Source organism: Dipteris shenzhenensis, chromosome 5 (assembly GCF_047967505.1).
Source record: "Dipteris shenzhenensis isolate YYH24624 ecotype China chromosome 5, Dip_SZ_1.0, whole genome shotgun sequence".
In the NCBI taxonomy this organism is placed as follows: Eukaryota; Viridiplantae; Streptophyta; class Polypodiopsida; order Gleicheniales; family Dipteridaceae; genus Dipteris; species Dipteris shenzhenensis.
Genome location: NC_141600.1, coordinates 22,530,049 through 22,556,677, shown reverse-complemented (window position 1 = coordinate 22,556,677; position 26,629 = coordinate 22,530,049). Strand labels below are relative to the sequence as shown.

Genomic DNA, 26,629 nt, shown 5'->3' with positions numbered 1-26,629 from the left:
GGTACTTCGCTTGGCCCACCGTTCACCCTTGTATTGTAGATTGCACATGTATCCCTTTCCTCACGTACTTCCTATGATCTTATGCGCATACTATCCTTTATATTGTTGCACTTTTCTCCCGAGTTAGAATCCATTTACTCCTTGTATTAATTAATAACAAATCCTCACTATTATTTGAGGAGACTCCACAACATAGATGATGAGTGCTTCGTTATCACGTAGAAAATTGATGCATGCTCAGCCATGAATTGACGGGCAAAGTGGTGGAAACTAAGAAGCTCTAATGCCATTTATAGGAAGGTGGTAAGATTACCCCAGAAGGGAGTATACGCAAAGATCATGAACCACCGCCGCCCCCCCCCTCCTCCAGGCTTTTGTCTTAATGCCTTTGTTTGTTAAGGGATAAAAACAAGCAGGCTGGAATCTCTTTTTGAGATACCCATTGAGGATGATTGAGCGATGAGGCATCCTTGAGTTTTAATGCTGGCTCATGTTTTTCTCATTTGCATCATTAATCAGTTTATCTGGGAATAAATCATACGTTGTGTGGAATGCAAGGCCTTTTGGAAATCTCGTTCGTGTTCTTCAAACCTCAGAAACACTTGCTTTCCCGAATTCAGACTCTGACAGCGGATAGTTTCTAGTGGCTTAGGGTTCACTCATGGTGGTCTATATTTGTATTATGCTGATATAGGCATCAAAGTTAAAGTAAATGCTATGCAGGCGTTTGTATAGTTTCTTGTTTGTGGTTCAACTTGTTTATAATGGTAAAGGTTTATCTGGCAGGTGGAGCTTCTTTCCAGACTTCATCATTTCCACTTGGTTCCTCTGGTCGGATACTGTATAGAAACCCATGGAAAAACTATAGAGAGGTTGCTGGTATATGAATATATGCCGAATGGTAACTTACGGGAACATTTAAATCAAACTTTTGGAAAGGAGACTTTGACCTGGATAGCCCGCTTGAGGATCGCATTGGGGGCAGCAAGAGGGCTTGAATATCTTCATGAAGCAGCTGACCCAAGGGTTCTTCATCGAGACTTCAAGTCAAGCAATATACTGCTTGATGCAAAATGGAGGGCAAAGGTCTTTCCTCGAGCATTTTTCTAATTTGTTAAAAAGTTGCTGAATTTGAAATGTTGAGTTTGGGTTAAGCTGGTTTTACTCTACTCCCGCCTATAATGAATATGTTCACAGTGTGATTGTGTGAGAGAAACGTTGGAAAAGAGAGGTTTCAATTTCAAATGTGGGCAGGTGATTGTGGATGTAAAAGCTCAGGAAATTACTGAAATAACAAAAAGAAAGGAGAGCATCTACATAGAAGAAAGGAGAGCATCGATGAGGTACATAGAAGAAATACCAAATAAGATAATAATCTTCACTCATTTCTTTGGTTTGTAGATTTGTTGGCAATACTGTGCTGAAGGCACATGACAGTAAAAGGATTCCCCAAGAAGGTTCCTGCAAAGAATTCAGATTGCCTTACTGATGCATACAATTCTACTGAGAGGAGGCTAGGGTATCAAGTGTTTCACAGTATAGTTGTCTAAACAATACATTATCAATGCAATTATGCAATCCCTCAGTATATTCCTTTCTCTTTCCTTCACTAGCGCTCCTTGCCAATAAAACAATCGTTACTTTCTACAGCCAGCATGCTTACCCAATACACCTCTCACCAATACACCTCTCAGCCCTCTCTCAGCCCCCGACCCTCTCCTAGCCCTCTCTCATCCCCTCAGTCCTTTTTCAGCCCCTTGCCACCTATCAGCCAACTCTCAGCCCCTCACCCACACCCTCTTTGGATGATGGAGCATGGAGATATTTTGTTATTCTGTTTGCCCTTCCTTAACGTTTGTATTGGCTGGTTTTTTCGTTGTCCCTAGACCTGTTTGTCTCCCGTGGACATCAATAGACTTCCTTTCTTTTTCTCCCCCTCCACCTCAATATCAGATCCCTCGTCCTGTAGTAGCCGAGCTTCTCTTCTTGCCCACCCTTCCCTCACCTTTAGTTCGACAAGTTCACTACGTGGGGGATGCCTCTTATGCCTTGCGTTGGGCTCTCTTAGGGTTTTGGCACCTTGGACTTTAGGACTCATCCATCCATGCTTCAAGTCCCTGTGGATAGGTGTTTCAGCCCTTGGTATGGCTTTGTAGGCTAGTGTGTGCTAGTGTGCACATTATGCATTATTAGTTCATTGGCATAAAGTCAACCTTATAACTTAAACATGTGCCCATGGGCTAGGGCTTTAGGGTTAGAGCTCAAAGTGATGTACCATCGCTTCACTAGTACTTCTTACACATTTGAGTGCTGCTGCAATAACCCAACTCGTTTTTCAGCTTCTAAGCTCAATTTCTCAGGTTCATTGCTTCCCAGCAACCTAACAGTGGTGCTTTGCTCCCTTGCCCTTGGGAGCAACTTTTGTCGCAAAGAACCACCTACGAAGCAGCTTGTTCTGGTCAGCCGCCTCCTGCAGGAGGTTGTATCACCAGTCCCCATTGCTTCTTGAGCACAAGTGCTAGGTGACCTGTTCAAGAGCCACACCGTTTCATTTGGAGCTGCCTCGAGTTGCTGTTCCGCTGCTGGACCTGTCCTAGAGCTGAGTGCGTGTCTGCAGCCGGAGCAATCGGGAGGTGTTATCTTGCATTGCGATAGTACCTGCATCTGTTTGGATGCCACACAATTGTATCTGCAGCTGTTTGGAGCAAGGGGATCTGACATTAAGCTGTCTGGAGCTGTGTAGCTGTCTTGGAATTGCACGATTTCATCAGAACTGTTGTCCTGTTACACAAGCTGTTTTGGAGCATGCTGAAGCACCTATTTGCTTCACAATTCCTCTTGGAGCTGACCTGAACAGTCTTCTTGCTGTTTGACTGGGTTTTTGAGCTTGCAGTCTTTTCTTGGTGAAATCTACTCAGGGCAGCTGCTGCTGTTTCAGGAGTCATCATGACCAGCTGATTTGGGTTGATTTTAGTAAGTACCTCATTTGGACAGCTCAGTTTTAGCATTCCCGACAGTGTTTCATGCATAGTTACACTGAAACGCGTTTCAGGGGCTACTTTCCCCTAAAACATTTCAGCAGAAACGTTTTTGGATAGAAATGCCGTTTCTATCCAAATATGTTTCCCCCCTCAGAAATGGCATCTGAAACATTTCTAGGGGGCGTGAAACGTTGCAAATAGTTCAGACTGCCCTATATCCTCAAGCATCGTGATTTGTCGCTGGCATCTCTATCCTCAAGCATCGTAAGTACCTCATTTGGACAGCTCAGTTTTAGCATTCCCAACAGTGTTTCATGCATAGTTACACTGAAATGCGTTTCAGGGGCTATTTTCCCCTAAAACATTTCAGCAGAAATGTTTTTGGATAGAAATGCCGTTTCTATCCAAATATGTTTCCCCCCTCAGAAATGGCATCTGAAACATTTCTAGGGGGCGTGAAACATTTCAAATAGTTCAGACTGCCCTATATCCTCAAGCATCGTGATTTGTCACTGGCATTTCTTTTTGCCGATTTCCACTTTTGGAGGACCTTTGGAGCTTGCCTAGCTGTCCTTGTACTCCCTCCACTCCTTCAGCTTACACACCTTCAAGCTCTCCAGCCCTCCTTCAGCCCATCCACTCCTTCCACCTACAGCCCTCCTTCAGCAACTCTCCTTCAGCCCTCCTTCAAACTTCAGCCTCACTCCTTCAGACTCCTTCAGCCCTCTCTTTCCAGCCCCATCTTCGAGACCTTTGTTTCAGCCCTCTCTTCCACTCTTTCATCCCTCTTTTAGCCCTCTCTTTCAAGTCTCAGCCTCAGCCCTTTAGCCTTCTTTGAAGTTTCAGCCCTCTCAGCAAAGACTTGAGGTTTTCATGTGGCTACTGCAAAACAAACTCTTCTTTCCTCTGTTGCTACTACAATTTCTTGTTCTTGTAGTGCAATGTTCTTGGAGCTATAGGTCCCGGTGCATCTCATTCACCTCTCCCACTTGCACGAAGGCAAAGCATCCTTTACATAGCATGGCACCTACAGAGGAAGGCACACATAGGTGCATCTATGGTCCGTTTTTAAAACTCAAATGGGATTAGTTTCAATGTTGCACGATTTGCTTATTTCAAGGATGTGAAATTACAGCATTTGGATCCACATATACCCCTCCCAATTTTGATGCATTGATGGGAAAGCTTCTAGATGATGAGGTGAAGGCAGTTAATAAATCCATTTAACCTGTGAAGGAGAAATGGCAAAAGTATGGGTGACTTTGGTTGCAGATGCTTGGAAGGATCTGTCGCAGGTCACTCGCTTGAGGACATTTTGGCATATATTGGTGGATCTACCCTCTACACATACTCGCGGAATGTGGAGGACAACAAAGAATAGCCAATGTTTGGTGCAAATGTGGGCAGGTGTAGTGGAATATGTGGGTCCATCCAATGTTGTGCAACTTGTTTCAGATGGTGAAAATACTAACAAGGCTATAGGGGCATTATTGGAGCAAAGGTATTCTCATATTCAATGGAGCTCTTGCATTACACATGGTTTAAATAGTTTGTTGAAGCACATTGAAAATTGCTTTGGGTAAATAATATTATTGACAATGGAAGAGAGGCAATTGGGTTTATCACATGCCATCATTTCTCTCTTTCTTTGTACCGCAAGTTTGCAAGGAAGGAGCTTTTGAAGTATCCAGAGACAAGGTTTGCATACAATTTTTTGATGCTGTGAAGACTCCTTCAAATGAAAACTGCACTTCAATAGGTTGTAGCAAGTCCAGAGTGGGATGCATGGCCCACTTCTAAGCAGGACCTTGGGATGTTGTGCTATGACTTGTGTATAGGCAGCGATAATTTTTGGGCTGATGCATGACACCTCATTCATTTGTGTAAGCCAATTATCAAGGTACTGAAAAAGGTTGATGGAGATATGCCTGCATTGGCAAGGTATATGAGGGGATGGATTGCATGATTGGAAATATGAGGGGATGGGTCACATGATTGAAAATATCAGAGTTGGAGAAAAAATCCCTAAGGTCGTAAGAGTTGGAAGAGTTGCTTGTGAGTGGATCCTTCTACGTGAAGTGTCGGCCACTTCACCTCTCGTAAAAGTAGTATGTTCTGCCGGATCATGCATAGATGTGACTCGAGTGGTTGTCTACTCTCACAAAAGGCTTTAAGTTGTGCATCTTAACTTTTCTTGAGATCCCCAAGCCATTCCCCTTTGGGTCCAAGTGCACTCGAAACAAGGGCTCTTCAAAGCCCCATTTGGATCTGCACTATCACACTTTTTAAAATTATATTGGAATTGAAGAATGCAAGGGGCATGAGATAGGTTTGGATTCACTCTCTTCATGGGTTGTATAGAAATAGGGTTTGTGCTTTGTGTGGCCCTCTAAGACGTGGCCCAAGTCTCATATATAGGGTAGAAATAGCCTAGAACCTTATAGGCTAGGCCGAAGCCTAGTTGTGGGACTTAACCCTTGTGTCAGTCTTACAAAAGCTTGTAGGGATGCAACTAGTACTATTAACTACTCCACATACCAATGGACCGAAAAAGGAAGGGCAAAGTAGAAGTGGTCCTCAATTAGTTACTATATACCTATAATTGCCACACAATTGGTAAGTTTTCATTTTTGCATTAGTTATAATGGTTTTCAACTAGTCTATACCTACATGCATCTGTGTGTGTGCGCATGCACGCATGCCTTCATGTGGCTTTACATATACACACCCACATGTATGTGTATGTGCAAAACATATGTATATATAGACAACATATAAATCATACACATACACACTCTCTCTCATACTACATGCACAAACATCCACATTTATATGTATGCATGTGGGTGCATGTATATATGAATGTACATGCAAGGGCCTCTATGTGTGTGTATGTGTGTGTGTGTGTGTAGAGAGACAGCCTTTTCTTCAACTCTTGCCACATTGTGGTCAACGCTTAAGCATCTACATTACCTTCAGCTCTCAAACGCACCTCCTTGACATTGGTTTTTTTTTTTTTTTTGGCCGAAAAAACAGTGCTGATTATATTACTTCGAAAAAACAAGATACATGAGGTCAGTTTTGCAGCTGACGGGGCTGCGTTCACAAATCGGACGCAGCCCTAAATGGAAACAAAAGGCTCTCTCTCACGGAGGGATCAGGCGGGTGTGAATAAACAGCCAGAGAGGTGGTGAATAGCGCCACTGAAGGCCCTGAGAAGTATGCTCGAAGAAGAGGCCCTGCGTATCCCAATCTCGGAGGAAACGTCTCCGCTTCTCCCGGCCAGCCCGGGAATCTCCCTGTATCTGGTCCCACTGGCCTCTGAGTGTGTGTATAATCTCACTCCAGATGTCGGCCATGACTTGGGCAGTCGAAAGAGAGGTACCACCGAGGATCTGCGCGCAGCGCGAGGTCCAAATGTGCCATCCAACGATGCTGCTAATAATCTCCCAGACTGGTTGCCTCTCCTGAGATCCTGTGTCCGCCTCTGCCAAGTGCGGCGGGATGCCCTCAAGCGGCCCCCAAGTCCCCTGTGTGATAAGGAACATGGGGTCCTGCGGGCCTACCTCGAACAATTGATGATAGCCAGGTGTGGTGCTGCACCAGCAGAACGCGCCCCAGGTGATCAAACCTAGCTCCGGTGCTGCACGAGTAAGGATCCCGAAGGTCCACCTCCACACTTCCTGGGCGCGAGTGCAGCTCCACAGGCAGTGTTTTGGTGACTCCTCGTCCTCATGACAAATCTGACAAAGTCCATCCTGACTAATCTGCCGCAACCAGCTCCCCACTGGAAGACCCTTGTGGGCGAGTAGCCAAAGGAAGTAGGAAATCTTCTGCGGCCGCCAGCTCTCCCACAAGGCCTTCCAGAAGGCCTGCAAAAATAGCCTGGAGATACCCTGAGCATACCACCTGGGCCACTGGGTGGGCGGGCGGCTCCGCATCCTCCCGAGAACTCTCTTGCCCAATGTCGTGCTGTAAGCGAAGAAAGGGGTCGGCCCCTGGCCTGCCACAACCTCGTGCCATCTCCACTCACCTGGGTCCCAATCAAGCTCTGACAGGGCCCGCCCCTCCCAAAGCCAGAGTCGCCATAACTGCAGCTGATCCTGCTCTATACTAGGATCGATCCGCCAAACCTTTCCCACGAGGCCTACGACCCGAACCCTCTGCCACGAGAGAAGGGGGTCGATGAGCACACCCTCTCTCCTGAGTCGGCCGTCCCCCAGAACCGCGAAGAAGAAAACAGAGGTGTCGTCCATCCGGCCTGCAACCACCAGTGGGATGCCACGGGGGGTGAACTGTCCAAGCCAACGGTCATCACCAGGCACGAGGATCTGAATCTCGGGTGGAACCAACCAACCGGCAGGAATCGCTCCGTCTATCTCTGTGCGTCTCGCCTGCTCCACGGACACCTCCGGCTGCGGCTGCTAGAGCAACGGTCTCCAAGTGTCTGTAAGTGTCCCTCCAAACTCGAAGGGACCGGGCTGGCCCCCGCATCCAACCGTCCCACAGGATATGTGACCTCTCCCCCAGCTGAAGGCCCAAGGTATCTCTGACCTGATCGTTCCCGATGAGCGGCTGGCGGTCGATCTCCTCCTGACTGCTAGGAGGGGACTGGAGGAGACTGAGATGGAGTCGCCTCCAAACCGTGAGAAGGCTACGAATGAGCGGGGAGCGGGGGTGAGTAAGCGGTGCAGAGGTGAAGATCCACCAGAGGGACGGTAGCCACTCTCCACCTTGGCGTGAGACGCAAGAACTGATCCCCTGCTGAAGTAACATCTTCCACGTTTGCCCCCCCGGGGTCAAACCGCGGATAACTAACTTGCCCAGCAGGGCCTGACTCTAAAGCTCAGGATCAATGACCCCCAAGCCACCCTCAGCCTGCGGAAGAATGACTGTCTGCCAGGCTACCTTGGCTCTGGTATCTCTGAGACCATCCCCCCCAGACCACAGGAAATTCCGGACCATCCTCCTGAGCTGTGCCACGCTGGATCTCGAGAAGCACCAACAAGAGGCCACATACCAGGCCGTGGCCAGGAGAACCTGGTTGACTACAAGAGCACGACCTGCAAGAGAGAGCTTAGCAGTGCTCCAGAAAGCCAGCTTCCGTCGAATGGAATCTAGCACCGGGAGAAACTGCTGAGCTGGCGTGATGTCCAGGCCGACCTGAAAGCCGAGATATCTAGCTGTCTGCCCCCGCGGGATCCATCTGAAGCCCAAAAATCTCCCCCACTATGAGCAAGCCCCAGGGTTTGTGAGAAAACCAACTGATTTGTTCCAGTTGATTTTCGCACCGGCTGCCGAGCAGAAGACCTCTAAGGCCAGCCTCACCCTCTCCAGCATCATCTCATCATCCTGTACGTACAGCGCTGTGTCATCTGCATACTCCGAGTCCAGGAGCTCCGTGTCCTCCCTGATGGGAAGGCGAACACCTCGGATCCCGGTCGACCTCGCCTGAAGGTAGTATGTCATCGCCTCGGCGAAGAAGAGAAACAGGTAAGGAGCGAGGGGGCAACCCTAACGCACTGATCTCTCCAATCGAAATCGCTCTCCCATCCTGCCGCCGATGATGACCTTGCTGGAAGCTGTCCTGTATAACGCTGAGATACTCTGAATCCATCCTACTGGGAATCCCAGTCTCTCCAAAGTACCCTCCAGGAAGGACCAGTCCTCTTGATCGTAGGCCTTCTCAAAGTCGAGAAGTAGGATGGCTAAGTGCGACCCGCTGTGCTGAGCCGACTCCGTCGCCTCTGAGAAGGTGCAGACATTATCCAGGATACTGCGATCCTGGACAAAGCCTGTCTGAGTGTCATGAATGAGGTCAGGAAGTAGTGGTCGAACTCTGACGCTGATCATCTTGGCAAGGATTTTGTAGGCAGTGGTGAGGAGAGTGATCGGGCGCCACTGATGGATCTCCTGTCGGTCTCCTCCCTTCGGGATGAGGCAAATCAATCCCGAAGAGAGGCTCTCTGGCATATGTCCGCTGCTGAAAATCCTCTGGAGGGCTGCTAGGAGGGGCTGATGGATCTGATCCCAGAAAGAGGTGAAGAAAGCGCGAGAGAGCCCATCCTCGCCAGGGCATTTCTGCCCATCGATGGCCATCAAGGCCTCCTACATCTCGACAGTAGTAAACGGTGCCATCAACGTCGTCTGCATGCTGGGCTTAACAAGGGCTGGCCATCAAGGCTCCCCTGTGCACCGATCGAGGGCTCCCAATAAGTGTGAGAACGTCCAGGGAGGATCTTCCCGCAGCTACGGGAATGAGCCACTGAAAGCTTATGCTCCTGGAGCAGGAGTATATCCAAGCGACCAATCACTGCTGGCTGAAGTTCCTGTCTCAAGATGAGCTTCCTAGGACCACGGGTGCCAGAAGAATGAAACCCGTTCACGTTCCAGGAGACAAGGTGTAAGCTCATGATGAGGACTGGTAGGTTGCGAACAACTGTCTGCTCGCAGCTGAGGTCGATGAAGAGGCTGAAATTTCGGAATGAAGGCGCTGACGCTTTTGTGAGGGTTTGGAGGGGGAGGCGGGGTCATCTTGCCCATTCTTCAAAACTTTTAGCAAAGGCGTGAGGCCTTTGGTGCCATGGACAAACGCTTTCTCGAGCCAACTCGAGATCTCTGAGGTAGTCATCCCGTAGAAGGCGCGAAGTTTCTGAGGAGTCCAGGCTCTGACATCCTGGGGGAGGGGCCACGACAGAGGGGGCCTGAGGATCACAATCAATCTGAAACGCTTGGCGGCGCAACGCCACCGCAGGCGCACGTCACCCTCGGACCACTGAGTCTCGAGAAGCTGTCCACCCGACGGGCCTATCCAGGAGCAAATCTGAGCGTGCGTCTGCTCTCTGAGAGCCTCCCAGACCGAGTCGTCTGTCCAAGTCTCGGTGCCGTCGCTGAGAAAGGTGAAAGCAAAGCTGGGGCCATCCCTCGGGGCCAAGGCTGCGATCTTCCCATCCGCCCCTTTACGGAGCAGGAAGATACTGATGTCGAGGCAGGCTGGGAAGGTCCCGAGGTCGGCCACATCCAAGTAATCCCAGGGACCAGATCTGTAGAAGTCGCGAGGAAGCTCTCTCTCCTGGAGCTGAGGCCCGCCAGAGTCTGCAACTGAGGGGGTCGGGCTAGCAGACAAGGAAGACTGCTTCAGGGGTGGTGCAGTCTCGGGATGCCCTGCCTAGGGTGGGGAAGGGGAAGGAGGCTGAGGGGTAGGCAACTCAAACTCCATGGAAGCGACTAGCGGGGGGGGCGGAGGAGGGGGAGTGGGGGCTGCCCGCGGCTGAGGAACCATCGGTGCAGCTGACACTGCGGAAGAGCTGAGAGGGGCGGGGGAGGAGGGATGGGGCTGGGGCTGGGACTGGGGCTGAAGAGGAAGAGGAGGGGGCTGAAGAGGAAGAGGCGGAGGCTGATGCTGCGGGTCGGGAAGAGGGGGCTGCGGCTGGGGTAGGGGCTGGGGCTGAGTGGAAGGGAGCTGGGGATCCGGAAGAGAGGGGGACCTGAGGCTGCGGAGGGCAGGCTACAGACGAAGAAAAAGCTCTCCCAGGACCCTGGGGCGGCTGCCTGTCAGGTCTCTGAGGCGTTGCTACAGGTTGGGTAACCTCTGCCTCCTTGCCTCTGTCAGAAGTCTTCTTATTCTTTCCTCTTTTCCTTCTGACCTCGGTCCAGCCGCCAGCCACCTCTGGACCAGACTCCGGCTGCCTCTGCTCTTCCTGACGTGGTTGCCCGGAGGGAGGGGGAGGGGGCTGAGGGGGGGGGGCGGGGGGGGCCGAGAGGAGCTGGAGAAGCGTGGACAAGCAGCAGCCAGGTGCCCAAAGCTGTGACACCTCAGGCACTGGCCTGGCTGTCCTGTGACTACCATGCTCTGAGTAATGCTGCCAGCATCTGTCACGATCTCAATCACTGCAGGGAGGGACGCAGGGTCTGCCACAGCCACACGGACTCTGGGAGCTCTTGCCGCAGCAACCGCGTCGACGAAAGTGTCATGCATCACCCAGCCAAAGTGAGAACCCAGGTCCCTGACTATCGGCCGCAACTCAGCAACAAGGCCTGGAAAAACTAGCGTCACTGGGTGGCGAGGTATGTGGAAACGAGCATCAAAGTCCGCTGCGCTGAATCCTCGGTACCAAGGGACTATCATGATGATCTTTCCATCTACAGATGTGGGGGAACCAGCAATCAGGTTGCTCGCAGCTTTCGCAGTGGAGAGTTTAAGCCAGAAGATGCCCCTTCCCATAAGGGCCACCTCCTCGATGTGGCTGTCCTCTAGCATAAGAGTGGATTGGAGCCAGTCCCTGATGGCTGGTCTGGAGGGAGAGTGTCCAATGACTCTGCCATAGACGGAAGTGAGGGCAAAGTCATTGGCAACCTGTTGTACCCGAGACGACTGTTGCTCTGTCAAGATCACGCGGTAGGCATCTGGAGAGGGAGGGTCCGGCTGGGCCTCTGGTTCCGGGTAGGGAGCCGCCATACCGCCAAGACAAACTGCGAGACCTCCGATGAAGAAGAGGCTGCCACCAAAAAAGGGGGGGGGGAGATAGACGAGGGATGGAGCCTGGGTGTGACGGAGGAGGATAAGGCGAGGCGAAGCGAGGTGGGGTGGAGGAAGAGGAGGCGATGGTGGGGGCGGAGGGCGGAGGCGAGAGCGGAGGGCGGAAGTCGAAGGCGAGGGAGAAGGGCGGCGGCGGAGGCGAGGGCGAGGGTGGAGGGCGGAGGGGCGAGGGCGGAGGGGCGAGGGCGGAGGGGCGAGGGGGGAGGGCGGAGGGCGAGAGGCGAGGGCGAAGGGCTGAGGGGCGGGGTGTGGTGGCGAGGGGCAAGGGTCGAGGGGCGAGGCGAGGGTGTGGTGGCGGGGCAAGGCGAGGGGCGAGGGATGTGAGGCGAGGGCGAGGGGCATAAGGCGAGGGCGAGGGGGGGCGAGGGCGAGGAGGTGAGGCGGAGGGGGGTAGGGAGGTAGAGGCTATGGAAGGAGGGAGGAGGGCTCGCAAGAGCTCTGATCTTCAAGGCAGAGATCATTACTCACCTCCTTGACATTGGTTAGGAAGATTAAGTGGTGGTGGTGCAAGTTGAGTAATCCTCAATAATAAGGAATGAATGTGTGTGACGGTTTATTTGTACTTTTGTATTGGCTTTTGGAAGCTAGTAGGCTTGCATATTGCCTACTCAAGTTGTATTTTTCCTTGATGAATGTCCCCTTGTGAATGTGCATGTTCAGTAGGTTGGTTTCTAATTCGCTGTAGAGATTGGAACTGTTATGTTGAAGTAAAGAGTTGCAATTGCTTCATCGTTTTTCCCTACTCTTGAAATGTTCTCTATACTTGGCATCTATATAAAACTATTGTTTGTACCCCAAACGCATACATACTTTCTTGTTTATCGTTTCTTAGCTGCATAGGGGTGGCTTTCAACAATTCTTCTAGAAGCTAAAGAGGGTTTTCAGGCCATCTAAGTATAGCTACTTATGATTGGGCACTGATGACGACATAAGTGCTTGCAAAGTATGTCTTCCTTTTGTTTTTCATAAAAGTTTTTGTTTACCTCTTTTTTCTTCTCTTTCATTTTCTCTTTTAGTTTTTGTGTAGATTTTTGGTCTTTAGAACAAAAAAAAATCTAAATTTGTATGATTGGACTTATTCTAGTCTTACAAGGTTATATATTTTTAGGCCATCTAACTTTCCTTTTTCAAATTGCATTCCATTCTCAATTGTCTTACAACGATCATAATCTTTGTCTTAGCAATCTCTAGTTGTTCTCTGTGTGTGTGTGTGTGTGTGTGTGTGTGTGTGGCGCGCATGCACATGTGCGTGTGTGTGTTTGTCTGTATGTAGGAGTCCACAAGACATGTATAAAGCCACTAATTTTTCATAGCTGAAATTGTGATGCTTTGTAGGTTGCAGACTTTGGAATGGCTACAACTATAAAAGAGCTAGATTGTAATGCATGTCCAAGCTCCCCAGCACAAATGCTAGGAACTTTTGGTTACTTTGCTCCTGAATATGCACTGACGGGAAAAGCTACGACTAAGTCCGATGTTTTCAGTTTTGGTGTTGTCCTTTTGGAGCTTATTACTGGACGCCAACCTGTGGATGAGAGTCTTCCACTTGGACAAGAAAGCTTGGTGGTGTGGGTAAGTATTTTCGTTTAATACTAAAACTAACACTTCCTTGTTTAGTATAATCCTGATTGAAGGTTAAACATGTAATTATTAAAGATTTGCTCTTATGTCAATTTTTGCTACTATTTTTCTAGGTGAGGTGCTTTCATGTCTTTGTCTAGGAAAGAAAGCGTAGTTGTATGATTAAATATCTTTCTCAGTTGTCGAAAAGGGCATGAGGGTAGTGTCGAGTATGGACAACAATATGAACATCATATTTATTTGACAATACTAGGGTCATTCTTCTGGTCACAAAGAAAGTAATTTTAATATTTATATCTATAAGAAGGCATTTGTTAAGCTAGACATGACACATCAGCCATTACAAACACCCATACTACAATAAGTTATCAATTAACGATTGAATAAAGCTAAATCGAAACAAAGGAGATTTAGTGCATGTCTGTACGAACAAGGAGATCCAAGGGATCATTAAAATAAGGAAATGAGAGAAAGTCAGAAAGCTATGAGAATAGAAAAGAAAACTCAATACAACATGAGATTACACTCCCTCATGGGGGAAATGCGGGTGTTTAGCACACCTTCTAGGAACTCCTGGTGATGATATGAGATGTAAACTAGGATACTATCAACATGAACTGGATTGAGCTGTTAGAGGAGCTCCTGTCATGTGGTATTGGGCATGAGTAGTCGAAGCTCTGTGTGGGATTGACTAGGGTCCCATTGGGAGTCTTGTTGTATACGAAATACGTCTAAGATCTATCTTTGGCATCCTCGAGTCGTCTTTGTGGGATGTATTTGTTGGAGATGCGAGACAACTTGCAGTCGCGATGCTGCAATGATGGTGTCACAGATGGGACGTCTGTTTGCACGACTTGGATCTAGCTTCCTACTGACCTAGCATGCTTGAATGTCTCACTCTCAACATCTCGGAGTCATATAAGATATGTTATATTCAAGTTTAGAGTGAACAAAGAGAAATACAAGTCAAGACACCTTAAAAGGAAATTCAAAACACAAACACATTCTTCAAATCTATTTAAATTCGAGCTTTTAATATCCTTTCTCAAGTTCGTACAGGTTTCGAAATGATATTGAATATATACAAGGATAGGGCAAATAAGATATAATATATTCAAGTTTAGATTGAACAAAGACACCTAAAAAGGAAATTCAAAACATAAGCACATTCTTCAAGTTTATTCAAATTCAAGCTTTCAATCTCCTTTCTCAAGTTTCAACTTTAGAGCATTTAATATTTATGGAGTCAAAAATTAAAAGCATATGGAGTCAATAAAAAATGGGGCAAAAACATGTATTTTCATGTGGATGAAACAGAAGTTTCGTTGAGAGCGTTTCATCCTATTTGGAAACATTTCGTTTGTTTCGTTGTTTCAAGGTTTCGATAGGACAAAATGGGTTTTCATGTGACCATGCTCTGATCCAAATCCCAATTGTTGATTCTACATCCTATATTGAAATCTCGCAAGTAAGCCATTGGATTCTCCCCCTCATTGCCATGAACACCAGACCCGAGGACGGAATAACACATGTTTCCCTGTTAGAAACAAAGTAAGAAAAAGGTGTGTCAACAAGCTCTTGTGGTGCTAGGAATGAAAGGACTCAACAGAGGAGAGACTAAAAATCATGGCATCAATCGTTATCAACTCCAAAGAATTTTCCATTGTGTTTGCTCTCCTAATATTGCTTTGGGTTCTAGCTTGATTTCCTAATTCTGCCTTCTTAGCCTTGCGAACCGCAATGTTGGTAGAAGCTCAGCTTCACTCTATTCCAACTTCTTTGAAGTTGCAAGCCGTCATGTATTTAAGTCACATCTTTCAAGACATAAACACAAGGCACCTCTTGGAGCTTCAAAAATATATATAGAGTGACATTATGCAACCTAAGCTTCATGGCATCAATAGTGTCTCAACTCGAAAAAAATCTTTTGCTACACTTATCATGTCTAGTTGTAGACTAGCACATCTTTGGAGGAGATCGAACTCCACAAAGCCAAGTGAGCCTTTCCCTAAAACACCCGCTCAGTACCTACAGACGTCCGTCCCCTTGGATCTACATCAGTTCTCACATTCATCCATCTGATACCACCTCAGCACTTTTGGCATTGGGTAGTTCGTCATGTCAAGTAGTTCTTCGCGTCAGCGATTCACTTGCGGAGTGATTTCAGGACAATTGCACATTATTGACTTTTTTTGGCATTGGTTCTTGCACATAGATCAGCCTTGTAAAGCCTTCTGGCTATTTCTCACACATTGTTGTCAGTACCTTTGCAGAGATTTTAATATTCTACACTAAATGGTTCCATCATGATATTGCTGAGAACACTCATATTATGCAGGTTGGATTATGCTTTGTTTGTTTTGAGAGGAGTATTACAGATTGAGAAGGTTGAGCATAAGCCCAACAGAGGCATTTCAGATTTCTTACATCAGGTGTATGAATGCCTTGTTTAACATGTTTTTGGATGTACCACGATCTAGATTTCAATTGTCTCCCTTGTCCATCATGGACTGTGCAAAACAGTGCTCAATGACTAGGACTATCTCTTTAGTAGTAACATTGGCACCCTATCACGTAGGTTCTTCGTCTCTTCTAATAGTAGTCCTTTCCAGCGGTGCCAGGTTTGTTGCAGTACAATCATTTCTTCTTCTTCTTCTTTTTCTCTCCTCCGGCTTTAGGCTTCTCTCACCCTTTGATCCTAGTCACCTTTGCTCTTACATTTTCCTGGTTTACCCTTCCCCTTGTGTCCCATCTCAAACATGAGTGGCTTGGTGCAGAACAAACCCTCCCTAAAGCTCTTCACTTCAAAGGCATGTTACGTGGAAGCATGGGCATCACGCGAGTGTCCACTGTGTCACCAGCCCCCACTTGTCTCTGATCCTTTTTTTAAAAGCAGAAGTTGCTGATATATATTTTATTGAAGAAGAATTACATTGCTGATCCAGACAAAATCAACCGCTGCTGAGGTGTACAAAGAATCCATGCGTTGTGTTTCATGATTTCAAAAGAAATAACAACAAAAACAAGTCCCATCTTATTTAAAGAAAGAGAGACAGAATCTATTGCTGCATCAAACTGGTTCTTCTTTGACTAGGAGCTGGGATGATTCTTCTGCTGGTCTGTGTTGGCAGGGAATTTTTGGAACTCGACTTCGTGGGCCTCCAACTCATCATGTGCTTCTTTGTAATTTAGTACTTCTTGAGCCAATCTGCATTGTTCCTGTTAAACCAGTTCATGAAAGCAGATTCAGCATGTAATCCATTGGTTGAGCTGTAAACTATTTCTAGAAATCCATATACACCACAGGGCTTGAGCTCTAACATGTATCCATTGGGACAATCAATAAAAAGATGAAAATATTTCTCTGTAACTTGAGTAATGTTGACATTTTCCATCTCCCTTTCCAATACTTTCCCCTCTAGCATTTGTCCAAACTGCCTTGTGTAGTATTAACTTACCTCAATATTTTTCAAAACTGGGCAGCCAACAGGTTCTGATGTCCGTTGTCTGCTAAATACCATCTGGAGTTCAGCATTCTCAATATTTTCTCAGTATCATTTGAAGAGTTAGGAATGGGGAAAAAAATGGGGAGATCCCACCCAACTAAACTCTTCCCTGAAAACTAAGGACAAGCCCCCTTTCCATTTAATTTTTCCAAGCCAAAGATCTATTCTGCCCATGGCTATTTCTGCCCCTTGATTGGTAAGGCTGAATTCTCTCCTTATTTCCAGCCACTTTCCACCTTAACTGTTCTCTATGCCACAATTGCCTCCAGTTTTGTAGTCCCTTTTTGAATAGAAGGATGGCTGTGACAAAGTCCCTGTCACCAAGGGGGATATTTCTGTGTATGGGTAACTCATAAAAGCACCCTTTCTTGAGAAAATGATCTGACTCTTAACTGCTTCAAAGGCAGTCCACAGTGACCGCTAAATTTTGAGCTGCCTTTAGTGCAGCAGGGTTCAGGATTGCAAATGGCTGATAGAATAGGGTAGTTTTCCACTTATGGGCCCCCTAACAGGTCGGACCTGGGAAATATTCCTTAACGATAATGAAGCCCAGTCAAGCTCTAGACCACACCTTGCTAGACGTCAATCACACCTGTTTGGGCCTTGTGCAAAAGGTCCAATTGAGTTTGGAAATTATTTTGTTACCTCCCTACAAAAAGGATCTATACTCGCTAATGAACTTGTCAAGGCTGTACACAATTTCCTCAAGTAAGTTTCTTCCTTTGATGAAGCCTTTCCTAGTCCTGGAGAATCTAGGTTCCGTCCTTTTCGGGATTCTCAGAGCAAGGCAAGGGCTTTGGCATAAATCTTATAACTACACTTCAGCATAGGAGGCTTTTAAGATCTTCCCTTCCTCCGTCTTTTGGAATGAGTTAATTTCTCCATTAATCTGGCTATGGAGTTGCTGTTGATGTAAGCTTTCCTGCCATACTAAAAAAAGACAAGGTCCAACTATATCTGACTTTTTTTTTGTAAAACTCGATTGGCAAACTGTTCTCCCCAAGGGTTTTTGCCATCGGCCATGACCTCAACAGCCTCCTTGGATTCCTTAAGTGTTAGTGGAGTTGTCTCCTCGACTTCTTGACATTTCCTTCTTGCTTCTCTAATCTCATCTTCATAATCTTAGAGAGGAGAGCTTGAAACTTGTTAGTGCTAGAAGATATCCTGTAAAATTTTGCCCTGATGTGATCTTCTGACAATTATCACTCTTGATTAGAAGGGAATTTCCTCATTGACTCTTTTTCTTCAGATAAGTGTGAAGATTCCTTGGCAGGCATGTCTATTCTTCCTACCCACCATGTCTCCGAAGTAAATTTTAGAGTCATTTATCTTGATTTGTTGTTGCTCTAGTTTTAGCCTTGTTTTTCCTGGCATTTTATAGTGAAACTTGAGTGCTTTCTACTGCAAATTGCCAAGCAATAGAAGCAGGTCCAGGAGCTGCAAAAATTGCTTTCCACATCTCAGAAATCTGCTTTTGAACACTCTTTAATTGGTCCAGACCAGGGTCTGCAGTGAACCAAGAGGGTGCTCTCTTTCCTAGGCCAAAGTCACAGACCAAGTAGAGAGGTTTATGGTCTGACAAGTGAGGGAAGAAAGGATTTGAGAAGTGAGACTACTAGATCGACTTAGTAGATCTTGAAAGGGGTAAGCCTTGTCCAGTCTTGCCTCCCTTCTGTGATCTCTTATGTGCCTATTGGTCCAAGTGAAAGTACCAGGTTTGCTAGAACCTACTAGCTGAAGGGTGCCCTTAAGATTTTTCCAGGCATGTAGTTCAATCCCTCTGAAACTTTACCTTTGCCTAGCCATTTGTCCTTTTTATCCTCAATCTTGTTAAATGTCCTAGCACAAATGCATTTCCATTTATCACTATCATGGAATCCCAAGTGATTATAGTGCTTTACATATTAGCAGGGACATACGTTGGCAGAAGTATGGATGGCCTCCTTTCATAGTGCACTGTAGAGGAAACCCACCTTTTGATTATACCCTCCTAAAAGTGTGAAAGCATGCCAATGGCGGTGCCTCCCTTGCCCTCTTCATGCTTAGTATAGTATCAGACTCTCCTTCTGTCTATGGACTTAATCTAGCTTCGATAGTTTGGTTTGTGACATTGTCTTCTTGGAGTGCTAGAAAAGTTGATGAGAGTGAGTCAGCTCGCAGCCTTGAAAGTTCCTCCCCTCTTCATGCTTACTATATAGTATCAAACGCTCCCTGGACTTCTTGGAGTGCTAGAAAAGTTGGTGAGAGCGAGTCTAATCGCAGCCAACTTGAAAGTTCCTCTCCTCTGGAGGGGTATACAATACCACACGTATTGAGTGTGATAAGAGAATTTTGTTACTTAGCTTTCTTCTTTTGTCCGTTATTGGCCTTGGGGGTTCGGGCTTCTCACTTTGGAGGCTGTCTCTTTACCTGGAAAAGCCTCCTCTTATTTTGCATGATAGCTAAAGCCTTACCTTGAACTGCAAAGTCTCTCTCTCTCGCCATTGAATTTCCTCATATTCAACCTCCTCATTTCCCTCATGACCACACTGTTTATTTCCTCTTCGAAGACATTGGACCACCCAAGTTTGACCTCTATATCATCAAATTGCTTTTGATGTTCTTGATTTCATAATCTATCTCTTGGTTTGCTAAAGCTTCATAAGAATTCTTGGAGATGAAACAAATATCCTCTTTCTCTTTGCTAGTGCTATCAACCAAGATAGCCTCTGCTTTGTTTCCCTTTTCATTTTGATCAGGGTTAGAAGCAAGCTGGGATTGGTTAACTTTTCAGGACCACTTGTATCTTGGAACCAAGGGAGGAGAGGGACAACCAATGTGGGGCTTGAATTTTGTGTTTTATTGGGGGTAGGTTTTGACTATGTGGTTAGATAATCCACACAAAAAACATGAATTAGGGAGGCTCTTATAAATCAATTGTTGTTCCTTTAAGAAATCCCCCCTCCTTGTGAGAATAACTAACATGCTAGGTAAATCCTCAACCAAATCTAGTTGAACACAAACCTAGGATTTCACCTCGGGTATATAATTGCTCCTTCTCAACTCCTACCTCGCCTAGCCCACTACAAAGAGTAGCTCTTTGATTACAAAGAGGGGAGCAGTATGGGAACCCTCTGCCTAGCTACAAGGACTAATTGTCCACAGACCCTCTCGAAGCCATGTCTATTCTCTCAAAAAGGAAAACATAATATCCCCTCTAGGAATAGAACATTTGTCATAAGGAGACCCGTTCTAACTGAACCATTCCTTGCCCGTGCTTCAAGGAGAACCTCCGGAGGACATGCACTGGAGAGAAAACCAACTAATGCATGGGAATGAAGCCATTCAATAGACTCACTGTGTAAGTTCTTCGACTATGGATCAAGAGTCGTCGTCTTTGTTGGAGGTTAGTTGCTCTCTTTAGATGCGCAGGATCGACACTCTGAGGCATCTGAATTGTCCTGTGAACCATTCTTTTTTTTGGCTTTTCAAACTTCCTTCATGTGCCGTTGTTGGGCTTTGAGGAAAGGAGCTGAGAAGAACCCTCCTTTAGAAGTGTGATTCGCCCCCGCATAAGAGGGCCGGGCAGGAGCTATGGGTTTATCTGAGGCAGGAGTTTGTCCTCTTGCAGATGCCGGGACCTTGGGTAGTCCACCTTGAGGTTGTGAGGCGTCGTCATGTCCACTTGGGGGACCAAAGAACTATCCACTGAGAGCTTTTTAGAGGGCTGGTGGGGGAGTCCTTGTGAGAAGATGAGAGAGTTGTGAGGGAGAGGAGGGAAAGCGGAACAGTCTCCTAACTCCTCTTCTCAGTGGACTGGAGGTCTCAAAAAATTGATGAGAAGTCATATCACCTTGCCACTTCCATGCATCTGGTAGTCTGCAAATCTATCTCCAAGGTCCTGAGAATGTTTGCCAAGTAGGTGAACGGGAGGGAGAAGATGGGATGTCCCATCTCCAACCTCAACCTCCTCCGTTTGCTTGTTTGCGACTATTTTGAGATGATCATGTACTGACTCCTTCATCGTCACGGTGAACAATAAATGTTGGTCTCATACACATCCTTCAGGTTTGTGACTAGTCGAGGCCTCAAAGGTTGTCTCTGCAAGCTGAATGTCCAGGATCATTATGTGCCGGTTGATCATTCATAGCGCTTCAGTGTCTTTGGCCTCCCACTCCTCCAGGCTGTTTGGATCTACTATGTTAACTACCTTGCCCATAGCATCAAATGTAGCTTTCAGCTTTAGCTCTATTTCCATAGCAATTTTCCACATGCAGCAGATCTGCAGAAGACAGCTGTTCACAATCGTTCTTCTGAATGGATTGGCAGTCATGACACTGGTGGGTGTTGGAGGTTTCTGTCCACTTGCGTGGGCTTCATAAGGATAGTAGGACATTTGTGGACTTGAGGTAGGAGATGGGAACACATGCCCTGTGTATAGGACTATGTATGGCTGCCAAAAGAGCAGCATTTTGGTGGATGGCACTGGTCCATTAGACTAGGTAATGGCCTTGAGTTGGGGCAGATCTGGGGTCTGTCGACCCTGGATCTTGGCTGACCAGTCGACCAGCGTGGCTAGCTGAGTTGGCCCTTACACAGTTGAGGGCTATAGCCTGCCTCTCTTCACTTATAAAAAGAGCCTCTTGACTCGCTGTACTTTTCTCCTGGGTGCTTATACGAAGCTTTGGTAGGGTTTCAGACCTTCTGTTTTCTTTGAGATAGATAACCTTTTGCTTTCTCCAAGATGGATAACCTTTCCTTGGCCGGATTTTTGAAGCACATCTCTGACATGTGAATGAAGGAGCCACTTGCGAAGAAGGAAGGAGACTCTGTTTTCAGTTAAGTGCTCTTGTGGTGCAGTACAATTCAATTCAGTTATGAATTCAATTATTTCTTACTTGATGTGGTTTCACATTTACTTATCCCAATTTATGGTGATGGGCATAAGTTAGATAAGACCAACCATCCTCTATAGAAAGCCAAGATCTGGAGCTATCTTGTCATAAGGGGATAAAAATGGTGTTCAAAATCATGGAGAGAGAGAGAGAGAGAGAGAGAGAGAGAGAGGCGTTCCATTTCTATTTATCTGAACAGTGGTGCCAAAAGTCATTCTGAAATGCATATATTCAAATGGATGCACATGCAGGCCTTACCCTTGCTACGTGACAAATTGAGGCTCCCTAGTGAGTTGGTGGATCCAATATTGCAGCAGGGCTTTCAAATGGAAGATGTACAAAAGATGGCACATTTGGCATGGCTCTGCTTACAAAGTGATCCTGAATCCAGACCCACTATGACCTTAGTGGTGCAAGTCCTTGCCACCTTGATTCCCGAGAACATTATAAGGATGAACTACTTTGGGCCTCTAATGGAAGCTAGAAACCAGGTATTATAAATTTCTATCCTTTGGGGAAAAAAAGCTGGTCCTTTCTATGTACATTGACGTAATATCTACTCTCTCTCTCTCTCTCTCTCCCCCCCCGCGTGCGTGTGTGCGCGCGTGCACGCATATCTTTGTACAAACAACTGAATTTCACCCAAAAAAAGCATGTGCATGTACGTACATAGCTATTTTATTATACATGGGCATATGTGTATGTATGAATCAAAAGGGTAATGCATGCATTAGTGTCCATGTTTACTAGTAACATGCGGATGTCTCTTGTAGGCTCCCCAGCTACTCTCTTGGACTCACGACTACAGCTTTAGTAGAGATGATACTTCTCATTTAAATGTTCCTCCAGACATGTGGAGTATCATCTCTTCCACAAATGTGGATGACCAATGCAGAATGACTTCAGAAATAAGGTGTGGCAGAGAGGATGTCCTTGTAGACTGTGAGCAAGGAGGAACCTTTACAAAAGAGGAACCCATCAAACAATCGAGCTTTCGATCAACTTCTTTGTCAGCTGCAGAATATCTGCAAAAATTTACTGCTATGACGGCTAATGACACTCTCAAAAAGTCTACGGAAGAAATCCTTGATCTTGTGAAACCTCGCCTTGAGTATTTCTGGCAAAACAATGGGCTACTGGTATGATCGAATTTGCCTTTGCCTGTGCACTTAATTGAACGGGAATGCATGAATTACTGTAGTATTTGTTGAAAGTCTCTCTCTTGAGTTTGGTTATAGTACGCTTCCTGTCCTTGAGTTTTCTTGCATCCTGTCGTGCACTGTAGGCAGTGTGGATTTGATCACCTTTTACTTTGGTATTGTAAGATATTCCCATTCAAGCACTTGAGGCGTGATTCCACTCAAGATGCAAGATAGGTAAAGCTCTAGGAAATATTAGATTTGTTCAATATCCGTTCAAGATGCAATTTAAGTAGACTCAAGTGGTCGAGAGGTAGCTAATATACTAAATGTTGGAAAAAGAGATGAACGATGGAGTTATCCTTAAGGTAATTTATGGGTTAGGATTAATTAAAAAGTCAAAAAGAGTGGTAAGTAGACCTTAGGAACTAGGTTGTGACATCCACGATGTTATGTCATGGACAAGGGTTAGAGATTTTTAACATACATCCATCATGGATGAATGGGATGGTTGCCACATGGCACCATTCCCCTTGCCATGTGTCACACAATAGTCACTCACCATCTCGCTCATTCTAGAGCAGCCTATCAAATGCAAGTACTGCATCTAGTGCATGTGTTTGATGCATTCTGATCGGGCACAATGTGTCAATGTGCCACATAGGTTGGGGCTGAATCCTCACCTCCACTCCTCCTCATTTAGGGTTTGCTATTTCTAGGTTTCATTGTGTATTTGCAATTCAGTTGCATTTCAGTTGTATGGTTTCATTCTAGCCAGGATTGGCATTTCAGTTTAAGCAATTCATGTACGTGTGCGTGCATCAATTCGCATTTGCGTGTGAAGGGCGTTGCAGTCTAGCAGGTCTCTCGTTCCTGTTTTCTTTGATGGTATCAAAGAGACCTGCGCATACCCCTAGACGGTAGTCCTCTTCCCACACTAGAGTTTCTTTAAGACTCCTCAGAAAAGGAGAACCAGAAGACGACCCAAGAAGGTGTGTTGTACCAGACAGAAGAAGAAAGAAGCTTGTGTAAAGTGACGCAGGACAAGAAAACATGTGATGTACAGGTCGCAGATCGTGATCTTCACCAACCTGCAAAAGCAAAGAAAAGTGTGAAGGAAGAGGTTAGAGAAATTTGAGTTGTCGATCTGGTGACAGTGCTAGTATCTACGTTAACTAGCACAAAGGGACAAATAGCGAATCAGAGGCAGCACCGAGGGCAAACTAATGGCAGTGACAATTTGTACCTGCACATGAAACAAAGTGAAGCGGGAGATATAAAACAGACCAAACAGGATTTAAAAAAAGCCTTTGATATAAAAGACCTTGGCTACTCTGCATTACTGTTTGGGGATTGAGGTCTGGAGAGACCAAACCAAGTATGTGAATAAAATCCTGAAACGGTTTAGAATGGAGGATTGCAAGATGATCAATCTACCAATGAATTGAGGTGAGAAATTGCTGAAAGATCAACAAGTGCATGGCACCTTATATAGGCTACTTGTAGTTAGCCTGATATATTTGACCACCTCCAGTCCGGACATAGCCTGTCCAATAAGTGCAGTATCCCAATATATGGCTGATCTGAAAGAAATCCATTGAAAGGTAGCCAAAGAGAATACTTTGGGATGTCTAGGGAACCCTGACTCATAGGATTGAGTATAAAAGAAGCAATAATTTAAAACTATTAGGGTTTTAGTTAGTGATTGGGCAACATGCTCGGATGACCGCATGTCTACTTTTGGATATTTCTTCAACATTGGATCTGGCCTGATTTCGTGGAGCAGTAAGAAACAAAGTACTATTGCTTTATCCTTCATGGAAGCCAAATATAGAGCATCACTAACCCAACCTATGAGGCTGACTAGTTGAGGAGGATCTTAAATGACATTAGACTTATTCAAAAAGGTCCAACTGCATTGTTAACCAATAATCAAAGATCTATTAAATTGGCCAAGGATCTTGTATTTCATGCTCGAACAAAGCACATTGAGGTGTATGGGTTAGGATTATTAAAAGATCAAAAGTAGTGGTAGGTAGACCTTAGGTCCCAATCACACTAGGAAGTAAAAGGAAAACTTGAAACTTGAGGTATTTAGTTACTAAAACGCTTTATTGGACCACATAAAATATTTATGGTGGAAACTCTTATCATTGGCCATTACTGTGCCTACATCTTTAAATAAGAAAACCTCTATTGCACATACTGATTTTTTCAATGATTAATCTCCACTTTCATATGACATATCCTTCCACTTAATGAGCTTGTCTCTTCCTTCTTTCACATGCATTAAGGATCATTTCTAGTTTGTGGACTTTAAAATGGCCATACAAACTACAACAGAATTGACAAGAATTTTACTGATCTTGGATACATCAAATCCAATGCATACCATATTCTCTACTACAAAGGTCAAGGGGAGCATTGCACTTTTTGTATTGTGACAGGAAGAAAGGAAAGCTTCATCATCGAACTGTAACAAGACTTATCTATAGAGTTTAATATGAAAGATCTTGCACTCATGCTTTTGGTTTGTTAAACAACACCTTTATGAGCTAGCAGAAATACGAAGTTTCATATATCATGTTGCAAGATTGCAACCACTCCCATGGAGTACAAACTTTCTACAATCGATGACAAAGTAGTACGGTAGCTCATTAGATCTCTTGTATATCTAACTATCACAAGGCTAGACGTTTGTTATGCAGTAAGTTCACAACATTGTGACAACAAATAGAATGTTGCATATATTTAAAACGCTTGGGAAAGACTTCTCAGACATTCCCATTTCCCATAATCATCGTCTATAGGGAAGGCCTACTCTAAGATGATCTTGAGATAACATTCATATTGTGCACGCCACTAACACAAATCTTTATTATCTTGTTCTTTATAGATTTTATATATTTAATTTTTTTGGGGGGGATGAACACAGAAGCTATAATTAAAACTCATAGACTACGTATTGATGAATCGTCCATTTATAGAGCATGATTATCAAGTTGTGTTCCTTTCAGAGTTACCCTTTGTGCTTGCTCCACAATGATGTTAACTTCGGCAATTAGCTACGCTGGGAGGCAAGCTGAATGTCTGCCCTTGTATATGTTTTGGTCATATTGTCAAGACATGGAAATGCTGCGACTGTTTTCAGACTTTTGCATGCACTTTCTTTATTGAACTTTAGTTATCAATCACACGTAAAAAAGTGCATTAGCTACAAACCAACCAAATTGTTTGAATACGTTATATCATCACAAGGAAAGCCTCACAAACTATTAGAAGTTGTATTACTTTTGTTGATCTATGTAGGAAGTAACATTTTGGCAAAAAAATAGATATTTTTTAAAAGTAGGATGATGTTCATCTAAAGAATTGTCTTGTTATCCTCCACGCTGATTCAGGTAGTGCTTACATTGTGTAACTTTCTTTTTTGTTTCAGGTCCAAGTAGAGAGTCCAGCACGATAGCCAATTAGACTTCAAGATGCTCTTCCTAAAGGTGTACCAATGGAAACCTTTCTCTAAATCTTGATTCTTGTAACATAAATTAGTTTTCTCAAAATGTCAATTATCCTAAGCACATAATGTGAAGCCATTATTTATATGTTCTATATAGAATTGACTTTTTAGCATCAGCTATTTCCACTTTGTCATGTGGATAATGGAACAATCAATTGGTGTCCTGCAAATAGCTCATTAAGAATGGTGGTAACTAAACCTTTATTTTTCATGTAAAAACGATTGTCTCACTCATAGAAATACCCTTATTTGGAAATGATTCACTGAGAAGCTGCCGCTAAAGATTTATTAACTGAATACGCTGTTTGAGATTTCATGCATGTCTTTCTAAATAACAACCATTGAGAGACATATATCAGAGCCATATTACTGGCAGAATGGAAATTGATAACTAATTTATTGCACAGCCTCTTCAGTTTAGCAAATTGGCCACAGTTCACTTCAAACTCCACAAAGACCCTTTATATAAACAAGTATTGTGTGGCATACTTG

At 45.3% G+C, this 26,629-nt stretch overlaps 1 protein-coding gene across 1 annotated transcript in view; it reads left to right on the top strand.

Moving 5' to 3' along the window:
- The window catches only part of LOC147901746 (receptor-like serine/threonine-protein kinase NCRK), a 33,679-nt gene extending 7,307 nt beyond the window's left edge, over positions 1 to 26,372 (top strand). Inside the window, exons 7-11 of the mRNA XM_087374959.1 lie at positions 787 to 1,086; positions 12,856 to 13,092; positions 21,733 to 21,972; positions 22,255 to 22,620; positions 26,060 to 26,372. Coding sequence (XP_087231085.1) covers positions 787 to 1,086; positions 12,856 to 13,092; positions 21,733 to 21,972; positions 22,255 to 22,620; positions 26,060 to 26,086 — 1,170 coding nt within the window. The 3' untranslated portion in view covers positions 26,087 to 26,372. The remainder of the gene's footprint in view (positions 1 to 786; positions 1,087 to 12,855; positions 13,093 to 21,732; positions 21,973 to 22,254; positions 22,621 to 26,059) is intronic.
- Positions 26,373 to 26,629: the final 257 nt, after the last annotated feature.